Source organism: Delphinus delphis, chromosome 6 (genome assembly GCF_949987515.2).
Source record: "Delphinus delphis chromosome 6, mDelDel1.2, whole genome shotgun sequence".
Classification (NCBI taxonomy): domain Eukaryota; kingdom Metazoa; phylum Chordata; class Mammalia; order Artiodactyla; family Delphinidae; genus Delphinus; species Delphinus delphis.
Window position 1 is genome coordinate 52,763,720 of NC_082688.1, and position 12,540 is coordinate 52,776,259.

The window sequence follows — 12,540 nt, forward strand, 5'->3', positions numbered from 1 at the left end:
AGGCTCACAGCAAACACGGAATGTTGCCTTTGGAAATCAGTGTAATATACATTTTCTACCAGCATGGCTGTTGCTTCCACCTATCTGTTAACCTAGCACAGTGGTTCTCTAACCTGGGTGATTGCTGGCGTCCACCCCTGAGTTTCTGATTCAGTAGCCTGCGGAAGGGTCTGAGAGTCGGCCTCTCTAACAGGTTCACAGGGGACGCTGATGTGACTGGACCCAGGACCACACTTTGAGAATCACTGCTTTAGAAGATAATTGTCAAACTGTGGTCCATTTTGTCCATCATGGATCAGATGCTGACCCTGTCTTTATCTTGATATTTTATTCATTATGGCTCTGTTTGGCATGAGTTTTGAGGGTTTTTGTTTTGTTGTTTTGAGTTTTGGTGCCCTCTTAAACTTTGCACCCAAGGCAAGTATCATATTTCAAAGGTTACGGCTGCCTTGAAAAGTCTAAAATTTCTTCTTACCTAATTAAGTTTTCACCCCATACCTCTTCGCAAAGTAATAAATCCTAGTAGTTTATAGTCTTCTATGTAAAACAGTTTAGATATGCTTTACCATTTTTTATTAGATTTCTTTCTAATTACATACTTAGTACAGACAGCTTAGAAAATATTTTTAAGAAAGGAAAATTTGTATAATTCCATCACCCAATATACATTTAACTCCAGTTGCCTTCCAGTCTTTTTCTATACATAAATATTTTGTTTATAAAAGTATAGCACAGTTTTTGTAGCATGGTTTTTCTATTACAAATATTTTTCCATAGCAATGTTTTTATACAGCAATACATATATTAACATCCATTGAGTGTACCAAAACATAGTAATCTCAATCCAAATAACGCTCTCCTGAAAATTCTAACCCATAAACCACTGCACACACTGTAAAAACATCTGACGCATACACATTGCTGCACAGAATGGAGTTGGTATCTTGGTCAGGGGTGTACGTACGTGTCTGTTTCCCCATACCCTCATGTGTTCTCAGTATTATTCTTTCTAGTGATTCTGCCTTTTAAGTATTAATTTAACCTTTTTCAGTTTCATATGTATCGTAGCATTTGATGTTTTAGTCTACAAAAGCATATCTTAGCTAAATGTTTCCTTGTTTTAGAGCGAGATTTCTAATCTGTTTTCAAATAGCTACCTTCTTATCCCAGCTATAGGTTGAGATACGTTTGCCCTAATCTCTCCGGAGACTTGTTATGTTAACTTTCTATGGCCTCTCTAACAAATTACCACAAACTTAGTGCCTCAATACAACTTACATTTATTATCTCACAGCCCTGTAGGTCACGGGTTTGCTGTGGGTCTCTCTGGGCCAAAACCAAGGTGTCACCAGCCTGCCTTCCTTTGTCGGGGCTCCAGGGGAGAATCCACTTCCTTGTGTCTCTTTCTCATGTTGCATCTCATTGACCCTCTCTTCGGCCTCCTCTTCATCCACATTTTTTTTTGCTGTTGTTGAGGTATAATTGACATATAATAATAGGTTCAGATATACAGCATAATAATACAATATATGTCTATATTGGGAAATGATCACACCTAAATCTAGTTGACATCCATCACCACACATAGTCAGAAAAAATTTTTTTCCTGTGACGGGAACTTTGAGGACCTACTCTCTTGGCAGCTTTCAAATATGCACTACAGCGTTATTAATTATACTCACCATGCTGTACCTTAAACCCCACGACTTATTTATTTTATAACTGGATATTTATACCTTTGGATTCCCTGCGCCCATTTCCCACCCCACCTCCGGCAGCCACCCTATCTGTTCTCTGTATCTGTGAGTTCAGTTGTTTTCTTTTTAATTTCACATATAAGTGAGATCATACAGAATCTGTCTTTCACTGACTTATTTCACTTAGCATAAAAGCCCTCATGGTCCATCCACGTTGTCACAAATGTCCTTTTTTTAATTTTTAAAAATGTTTATTTTGTATTGGAGTATAGTCGATGTACAATGTTGTTCGTTTCATGCATAAGGTGAAGTGATTCAGTTATACGTGTATCCATTCTTTTACAGATTCTTTTCCCATATAGGTTATTACAGAATACTGAGTAGAGCTTCCTGTGCTGTACAGTAGGTCCTTGTTGATTATTTTATATACAGTAGTGTGTATGTGTTAATCCCAAACTCCTAATTTCCCACCCACTGCCCCCACCACCCCGGCCACTTTTCTTCTTTAGTGTCTGTAAGTTTGTCTTCTAAGTCTGTGGGTCTGTTTCTGTTTCGTAAATAAGTTCACTTAGTATGATAATCTCTAGGTCCATCCATGTCACTGCAGATGGCATTATTCTGTTCCTTTTATGGCTGAGTAATATTCCATTGTGTATATGTACCCCATCTTCTTTATCCATTCCTCTGTGGATGGACATTTAGGTTGCTTCCGTGTCCTGGCTACTGTACATAGTGCTGCAGTGAACATCGGGGTGCATGTGTATTTTCATATAATTATGTTTTTCTCCAGATATGTGCCCAGGAGTGGGATTGCTGGATCATGTGGCATGTATATGTCAATCCCAGGCTCCCAGTTTATCCCTCCACCGCCTTTCCCCCCTGGTAACCATAAGTTTGTTTTCTACATCTGTGACTCTATTTCTGTTTTGTAAATAAGTTCATAGGTAGCATTTTACTGAGATGATCATTATAAGTTTTAGCCTTCATTCTGTTAATGTGTTGTATCACATTGATTGATATATTGATGTTGAACCAACTTGCATCCCTGGAAGAAATCCCACTTAATTATGGTATATGATTCTTTCAATGTATTGTTGAATTCAGTTTGCTAATATTTTGTTGGGCATTTTTGCATCTACGTTCATCAGGGTTATTGGCCTATAATTTTCTTTGCTTGCAGCCTTCTTGTCTGGTTTTGGTACCAGCATAATGCTAGCCTCGTAAAATGAGTTTGGAAGTGTCCCCTCCTCTTCCATTTTTTGTTTTTGGTTTTGGGTTTTTTTTGGCAAAAATTTGAAAAGGATAGGTATTCATTCTAATTCTTCTTTAAATGTTTGGCAGAATTCACCAGTGATGCCATCTGGTCTTGGACTTTTGTTTAACAGGAGGTTTTTGACTGTGGCCTCAACTTCCTTACTAGTAATTGGTCTTTTTCTGTTTTCTTCGTGAGGCAGTCCTGGTAGGTTGTCTGGTTCTACAAATGTACCTGTTTTTTCCTAGGTTGTATGATTTGTTGGCACATAATCGTTCATAGTAGTCTCTCGTGATTCTTTGCATTTCTCTGATAACAGTTGTAACATCCCCTCTATCATTAGTGATTTTATTTGAGTCCTCTCTCTTTTCTTCTTGGTGAGTGTAGCTATGATTTGTAGCTAAAGATTTGTTCATTTTTTTTAATCTTTTTAAAGAACCGGCCCTTAGTTTCATTGATCTTTTCTATTGTCTTTTTACTCTCTCTTTTGTTGTTGTTGTTGCTTGTTTGTTTCCAGTTTGATCTTTGCTGTTTCCTTCCATCTACTAAGTTTGGACTTCATTTGTCCTTCTTTTTGTAGTTCCTTGAAGTATAACGTTAGGGTGTTTTATTTGAGATTTTTGTTTCTTGATGTAGGCATTTATCACTGAACTTCCCTTCTAGGGTTACTTTTCTGCATCCTGTAAATTTTGGCGTGTTTGATTTCCATTTTCATTTGTCTGAAGGTATCTTTTAATTTACTCTTTTGGTTTCCTTGTTGAGCCATTGGTGGTTCAGTAGAACGTTGTTTAATCTCCGCATACGTGAATTTTCCAGTTTTCCTCCTGTAATTGATTAGTTTCATGTCATTATGGTTGAGAAGGCTTATTGATATTTCAATCTGCTTAAATTTATCAAGGCCTCACATGGTTTTGAGACATCACATATGATCTATCCTGGAGAATGTTTCATGTGCACTTGAGAAGTATGTGTATTCTGTTGCTTTTGAATGGAACGTTCCATATATAACTGTGAAGTTCCTCTGGTCTAGTGTGTCATTTAAGGCCAGTGTCTTCATATTGATTGTCTGTCTAGATGATCTGTCCATTAATGAAAGAAAGGTATTAAAGTCCCTAATATTATTGTATTGCCGTCTATTTCTCCCTCTATGTCTGTTAATAAATGTTATCTCCTCTTTTTGTATTGACCCTTTGCTATTTCTCTTACTACAGTCTTTAAAGTCTCTTTTGTCTGATGCAAGTATAGCTGCCCCAGCTTTCTTTTGGTTTCCGTTTGCATGGACTGCCTTTTTCCATCTGCTCGCTTGCAGTGTGTGTGTCTTTAAAGCTGAAGTGAGTCTCTTGTAGGCAGCCTATAGATAGGTCTTGTTTTTTTTGTTTGTTTGTTTGTTTGCGGTACGTGGGCCTGTCACTGCTGTGACCGCTCCCGTTGCGGAGCACAGGCTTCAGGCGCACAGGCCCAGTGGCCACGGCTCGTGGGCCCAGCTGCTCCACGGCATGTGGGATCTCCCTGGACCAGGGCACAAATCTGTGTCCCCTGCAGCGGCAGGCGGACTCTCAGCCACTGCGCCACCAGGGAAGCCCTATTTTGACTGTCTTGTGCCACTCACTTCTGGACTGCAAAGTCTCTGCTTAAAAATCTACCCATAGTCTTCTGTGGGGGGTTGCCCTTGTATGTAACAAGTTGTTTGTTTTTCTTTTGCTGCTTTTACAGTTCTCTTCTTGTGTTTAAGTTTTGACGTTTTAATTGTAGTACGTCTAAGTGTGGGTCTCTTTGGGTCCCTCTTATTTGGGACTCTTCCTGGATCTGGATGTATTTCCTTCTGCAGATGAGGGAAGTTTTCAGCCATTATTTCTTCAAATAAGTCTTATGCCCCTTTCTCTCTCTTTCTGGGAGCCCTACAGTGTGAATATTGGTCCACTTTATGTTGTCCCTTAAGTCATCTTCACTCCGTTTCATTCTTTTCTTTTTGCTGCTCTGATTGGATGAGTTTCACTGCCCTGTCTTTGAGTTTACTGATCTCTCTTCTGCTTCATCTTGTCTGTTGTTGAACCCCTCTAGTGTACTTTTCAGTTCAATTATCATATTCTTCAGCTCTGTGACTTCTGTTTGGTACTTGCTTATAAAGTTGGCCATTGAACAACACAGGTGTGAACTGCATGGGTCCACGTGGAGGCAGATTGTTCGTTTTTCAATAAATACATACAGCAGTACTATACAATCTGCAGCTGGTTGGATCTGTGGATGCAGAAGCCCAGATACAGAGGGCCAACTGTAAAGTTATACACAGATTTTTGACTGCACAGAGGTTTGGCGCCCCTAGCCCCCATGTTGTTCAAGGGTTGTGTTTTCTCTTTGAAGTTCTCAGTTTTCATTCATTCTTCTCCCAAGTTCAGTGAGCATCTTTATGACCATTATTTTTAATTCTGTCAATCAGCTAAGCCATTCATCTTTGTTTCATGAAAGACTTTTTTTCCTGAGGTTTTGTCTTGTTCTTTCATTTGGAACATATTCCTCTCTCTCTCTCTATTTTTCTTGACTCTCTCATTTGATAAAACAGCCCTCTCTCCCAGTCTTGAAGGAGCGGCCTCACGTGGGAGACAAAAACTTTATCCTTCAGCCTACACCCTGACTTCCTTGTCTCTCACACCTTTGTGATTGTGCAAGCAGCCTACAGGTAGTGGCTCCCAAGAGTGGAGGGTGTGCCAAGACCTGTCAGTCATTGTCTTAGAAGGGAGGATCTCAACACCTAGGTTCAGGCTGATTGGAAGCCAGACCCTCATGCAGCAGCTTTTTAAAGTTTGCAAATCTACAGTCCAGTGGGACCACAGGCCTAAGTGCCACTGCCCACCAGAAGCAGGCAATCTGAAGGTATCCCCTGGACAGCACTCGCAAAAACCAGGGCACCGGGCGTGTGTGAAAGCTCCCCTCCAAGAGACACTAGTGCTCTGGAGTGTGGCAGAGGGAGAGTGCAAAGATAGCATCCCCCCTCTGCCAAGTTCTCTGGAAGGGATGATGGTCAGCCCTTAGATATGGGTTAACTTAGATGCCCGTCCCTAGGCTGATGCTTTAAGATAAGCAAATAAGCCTCTTTTATGTGAAGTCTGGGTGCCTCTCCATCAGCTGACTTTGAGCTGGGTCCTGGGGCAGGTGAGTCTGAGCATGAGACTTTTACGAGCCATTTCTGAACTGGCTGTAGCCCTGTGGGTCTTGTGGACACAAGCCCTGTTGGTTTTCAACGCTAGATGTTTTGGGGGCATCCCTCAGGTGCAAGACTTAAAAGTTGGGATGCCTGATGTGGGGTTCAAACCTTCACCCCTCCTAGAGAAGCTTCAGGTTTTCAGTTCCTTTCCAGTTGTGGGTCACTGCACCAAGGATGGCATTTATCATGAGATCATGTGTCAGCCTCTCTGCCTTTCTTACTTGCTTCAGTGTGGGTTTTTCCACATTTGTCCAATGTGTAGGTGTCACTGACAGAGAAGGTTGTTCCATACATACCTTAGATTCGGTGTGTCCGTGGGAAGAGGTAAGTTCAGGGTCTTCTTGTGTCACCTTCTTAAATCAGAACCTCATCTTCTTCCACTTTGAAGGACTCGTGTGATTGAGATTGGGCCTAGCCTACCTGGTTAATCTAGGGTAATCTCCCCATCTCAAGGTCAGTGGAATCCCTTTTGCCATGCAAAGTAACATATTCACAAGTTCTGGGAATTAGGACATGGACGTCTCTGGGCGCCATCACTATTCTGCCTGCCACCCTGGTTAACTGGAACTTGTCATAGGTCTGTGTAGTGGTGTCAGAAAGCCTTAGGATGCTGTTTAAAGGGCCCATCTGATGGTCCAGTTTATTATTCTAGCTGCCCATGGCAGCCTTTCAGGTGGGTTTTTTTGAGGGGCATATCCACTGACTCACAAAACCTGATAGCTTTTGAGTGTCCCACACTCCAGTGAGTATTTAGATTATGTTCTCGAGGATGTATTTTCTTACCTTTACTGACAGTCTTCTGCCCTTTCACACCGCCCATGGATTTCCTGTACTCCCGTGTCAGGAAGAGCCACACCTGTGTAGATAAAGATATTTCACTTTTTCTTTCCAAATTACTTTTTACATTTTTAAAGGTTTTCACAGCTTCGTGCATTTCCATTAATCGGTAGACTTTTGCATCCCCAGTCTTTTCGTCAAGTCCCCACCTTATAGCTTATTAAGCAGTAGACATTTGGGTGTGATATACGGAAGCCTGGGCTAGGAATACTGTTTTGAGCACTAGGCTTGCCAGCCTTTTGCCAGCCCTGTTTGGGATGGGGGAGGGGCATTTGCTGCCCCTGCACTTCAGTTCAGAACATCTCTGCTCTCATCTTTTTTTTGTTAGCCTGTACTTCCATGGAAGACTTCACTTCTGGAAACGTTTTAAGGGTCCTTCCCCTTCACAAAAGAAGTCTGGAAATTTCTCATCTCTAAGATTCTTTCTGGAGTTGATTCTCTCCATGACAACATCTATTTCTAGGTTCCTTGAGACCCACCAAACATAATATTCTAACAAAACTGGTTTGAATGAGAGACTTGCATTGTCAGTCACTTCATCATCCATCCCTAAAAATGCTGTTCTGTGGACACCTGTCCCACAACAATGCCAGGGAACAGATTTTCTGTGAACCTTGGGATGTGCACCTCTAACTATGGTATAACACTTGGACTTCTTTCTTCCATGTGTTCTTATTTCTATCCTCAGAACAGCCCTGTGGGTATGTGTATATGCTTGAATTCTTTATATCTCTCTATACAGAAATTTATGGAATTTTATGTCATCTGTCAATAGAGAGAGAATCATACACACACAGGGATGCGTATATTTTCAAATATTGCGGTTATACTTCTTTTTCTGGAAATAATCACCAGAAAGAGACCAGTAGGGTGAGAGACTAGAGACGGGGAAAGAAACCTTTCAAATTCATTTGTTTTGTTTTTACTTTCCATTTTGTACCTTTCTGTACTGTTAAAAATATTCACCTATGAATTTTCTTTTTAAGTCAACTGAAGTTATTTACACAGTAAAAATCATTGGCTTTTTTTTTAAACCTTTTACACTTATGTATACTTTTTAATGTCAAAGTTCTGTTTTAAATGGACATTTACGTTGCTTCTGTATCCTGACTATTGTAAATAGTGCTGCAGTGAACATTGGGGTGCATGTGTCTTTTGGAATTATGGTTTTCTCTGGGTATATGCCCAGCAGTGGAACTGCTGGGTCATATGGTAGTTCTATTTTTAGTTTCTGAAGGAACCTCCATACTGTTCCGCATAGTGGCTGTATCAATTTACATTCCCACCAACAGTGCAAGAGGGTTCCCTTTTCTCCACACGCTCTCTAGCATTTATTGTTTGTAGATTTTTTCAATGATGGCCATTCAATGGAATATTACTCAGCCATAGAAAGGAATGAAATTGAGTCATTTGCAGAGATGTGGATGGACTAGAGACTGTCATACAGAGTGAAGTAAGTCAAAAAGAGAAAAACAAATATCATTTTGTTAATAATTAACAAATATTAACACATATATATGGAATCTAGAAAAATGGTATAGATGATCTTTTTGCAAAACAGGAATAGAGACACAGACGTAGAGAACAAACGTATGGACACCAAGGGGAGGAAGGGGGGGCTGGGATGACCTGGGACATTGGGATCGATATATATATATACTATTGATATATAGTATATCAATAGTATATATATATATATATATATATAAAGTATATATATATAAAGTATATATATATATACTTTATATATAAAGTATATAACTAAAGCGAACCTACTGTATAGCTCAGGGAACTCTACTCTGTGCTCTGTGGTGACCTAAATGGGAAGGAAATCCAAAAAAGAGGGGATGTATGTATACGTATAGCTGATTCGCTTTGCTGTACAGTAGAAACTAACAACACTGTAAAGCAACTGTACTCCAATAAAAATTCATTATAAGAAAATATTTTTGTAATGAAAAATTTAAAATGCCCACACCCCTCCACACAGTAGGTAAGGCCACCCTCGCTGTCCTGGTTAGGAAGATTCCTGTTCATCCATTAGGAGACCTGGAAAGGACCCAGCCCAGCTTCCCTCTGGGACCTCATTCCTTCTTGTTGCCCATTTAGGGTGACTGTGTAACTTATCATGCAAACTTAGACATGTCTGCAAGTGAAAGGGGTGCTAACTATAACTAGGGAGGACAATGGAGAACAGGCTTGAATCAGTCCGAGAATGTTCAGGGCACTCGGGGTTGTTGGGTTTGTCACCTGCAGGTAGGCGATCATTTTCCTACCCGTAAAAAGATTACCGTATGCTAACACATATATATGGAATTTAAGAAAAAAAAATGTCATGAAGAACCTAGGGGTAAGACAGGAATAAAGACACAGACCTACTAGAGAACAGACTTGAGGATATGGGGAGTGGGAAGGGTAAGCTGGGACAAAGTGAGAGAGTGGCGTGGACATGCATACACTACCAAACGTAAAACAGATAGCTAGTGGGAAGCAGCCACAGAGCACAGGGAGATCAGCTCAGTGCTTTGTGACCACCCAGAGGGGTGGGATAGGGAGGGTGGGAGGGAGACGCAAGAGGGAGGGGATATGGGAACATATGTATATGAATAACTGATTCACTTTGTTATAAAGCAGAAACTAACACACCATTGTAAAGCAATTATACTCCAATAAACATGTAAAAAAAAAAAAAATTTCCCTGTGATTGATTCCTCATTGCTGTGTGTTTTGGTTTTGTTGTAGCAAAATCTGTTAAGGTGAAAATCAAGCTCAATAAAAAAGATGACAAAGGCCGGGACAAAGGAAAAGGCAAGAAAAGGCCAAATCGAGGAAAAGCCAAACCTGTGGTGAGCGATTTTGACAGCGATGAAGAGCCGGATGGAAATGTAAGTGCGGCTGCCTTGCCTGAGGTCGGGACACTCTCCCCACATCTGTCTCCCTCTCGTACTCCCAGGCCCCTGCCAACCTCTATGCTTCATTACCCAGAAATGAAAATGTAAAGATTTGGTGTTGAGGGATGTGAACTGAGCTGCGTGATTGAAAACAAAGAATTTGGGGTTTTGTTTATTGCCTTTTGAATAGTCTTCAAAAGTGAAAAACTTACTAAATCAAGTTTCCTTTTCCCCTTTCATATCTTCCCAGTGCCTACTTACAAAGAGAGATTTCTCCACGGCTCGTTAGTATTTTATATCCATAACACCCACCATAGTGCCTAGGATACAGCAGTATATAGAGGAAATAATGATTCCGTGGAAGACTGACACTAAGTGGGATGATAGAGTTAATTTGGGGTTTGAGTTGCTATTTCAGGTGCCGTGCGGAAAACCCAGATGCATCTTTAAGTACCTAGAGGTGTTATTTTTAATATTTGAAAAATTCAGGGAGCCCTGATGGAGCCAGGCCCTGACATAAGGACCTTTCCGGGTGGCACCATATTCGGTGCTTATTAATATTAGCATCCTAAGACAGATGTCACTCTCAACATATTACAGAACTCAGTGCTTAGGTTATGTGTGTTTTGCTGCAGGGCATGGAAGTAAATAGCAGAGTCTGAATTCAGACCCAGAGAGCATTAACTCAGTCTGGTGCACTGTCCCTGACTGTGTGGTCCACAAGGTAGCAGTGCCTGGCACAGGCTTCTAATACAGTGCCTTTTAAAGGGCCCTCTATTTCTTTCACTTTCAAGAGGACCTCAGGTTCCCTACCCCACACCCCCTTCTTTTTTCTTTCTGGAAGGTTAATTTTCCATGTTAGCGCCTATGCTAGTTTGATTTTCCTTCAACGTGCCGCTATCTGGGTCTGTTGAAAAGGTTCAGCATTCTTATCCCACCCCACCCGGCCTTTAACCCTCGACACAAGCATCTTCAAATACATTTAAAATCCTATGTTTTCTTTAAGTAGACAGCAAATGCATGGAATTTTCTTCTCCCGTGAATGTTCTAAAAACGTAGTGCTAAAATTAGAACTCAATAGCCATGAACTTTCCACGCCCAAGTGCAATAGAGCAAAACACTGGCATAGACAGCGGGCATTGCTGTGGGATTTCCAAGCGGGAGCTCCCCTGTTCCGCGTAGAGGCTGTCGATGCCTCTTTACTGGGAGGGTTAACTGTTTCCAAAATGTCATTTCTTTGCTACATTGCCTCTTGATGGCTTATTGTCTTTCTTTCTTATTTTTACTTTTAGGAACAGTCAGAAGCTAGTGGGACTGATGATGAGTGATCAGTATGGACATTTTTTTCTTGGTAGAACTGAACTCCTTCTCCCCTCTCTCGTCTCCACTCAGTGAGTTCATTTGTCATATGGGCACTGGGTTGTTTCTATATCATTATCATCTATAAGCTAGCTTTAGGATAGTGCCAGACAAACATATGATATCATGGTGTAAAGAAACACACACTCATACACAAATCTTTGTAACATATTGTGACCAAATGGGCCTCAAAGATTAAAACAAACAAAAAAGCTTTTGATGGAAAATATGTGGGTGGATAGTATATTTCTATGGGTGGGTCTTGGTAACGGTTTGATTGTGCCTGGTTTTATCACCTGTTCAGATGAGAAGATTTTTGTCTTTTTGTAGCACTGATAACCAGGAGAAGCCATTAAAAGCCACTGGTTATTTTATTTTTCATCAGGCAATTTTCAAGGTTTTTATTTGTTCGGTATTGTTTTTTTTTTTTACACTGTGGTACATATAAGCAACTTTAATAGGCGATAAATGTACAGTAGTTAGACTTCACCTACATAGACATTTTTCCATTTTATGCTCTATGATCTGAAAAAAACGCTTTTTGAATTGTATAAGATTTATGTCTACTGTAAACTTTGCTTAATTTTTTGCTCTTGATTTAAAAGAAAAGTTTTGTTGAAATTGCTATCGAATATTGCAATCTATATAGTGTAATGGATGGCTTCCTCTGTCAACCTGATCTCCTGTGTTACCCATGTGTATTGTCTCCTTCTCCCTCAAGTGTACTTAATCTTTGCTTTCTTTGCACAATGTCTTTGGTTGCAAGTCATAAGCCTGAGGCAAATAAAATTCCAGTAATTTCCAAGAACGTGGTGTTGGTGCTTTCCTAATAAAGAGATAACAGCTGAGCTCAACAAACACTGCCTCTGGTTTTTGAGTTCTAAGGGACCGAAACCCTGGTGCCTGAGTCACCGTCTCCTGCAGAGAGCGGGGCAAGCTCTTGCCGCAGCGCACGTGGTAGGAAAAAAAAAGTTAAGAAGACTGAGAGAGAGAGAATCCCCTGGGATGAACCAGTTGTGTCGCAAGGGAGAGAGGAGTCTATTGCTTTTGTGACTTTTAAACTCATACAACAGGAGAGATGCTGCCATGGACCGAGTCACACTAAGCCCCTGCTCAACCTCTTCTAGTGGCTTAAATTCTATTTACTTGCCAGAAAAATCTACAGGTATAACCTCAGAGATACTGCAGGGTCAGTTCTAGCCCAGCAAAGTGAATGTCACAACGGAGTGAGTCACACGAGTCTTTTGGCTTCTCGGCGCATGTCAGGTTGTTAGGTTTGCACTCTACTGTAGTCTATTAAGT

General features: G+C 40.7%; 1 protein-coding gene across 5 annotated transcripts in view; it reads left to right on the plus strand.

The window, feature by feature from the left end:
• The window catches only part of SMARCA2 (SWI/SNF related BAF chromatin remodeling complex subunit ATPase 2), a 172,854-nt gene extending 160,808 nt beyond the window's left edge, over positions 1–12,046 (plus strand). For all 5 annotated transcript variants that reach the window (XM_060014673.1, XM_060014674.1, XM_060014675.1 and 2 more), the window contains exons 32-33: positions 9,731–9,873; positions 11,172–12,046. In XM_060014673.1, coding sequence (XP_059870656.1) covers positions 9,731–9,873; positions 11,172–11,207 — 179 coding nt within the window. In that variant the 3' untranslated portion in view covers positions 11,208–12,046. The remainder of the gene's footprint in view (positions 1–9,730; positions 9,874–11,171) is intronic.
• The last annotated feature ends 494 nt before the right edge of the window (positions 12,047–12,540 follow it).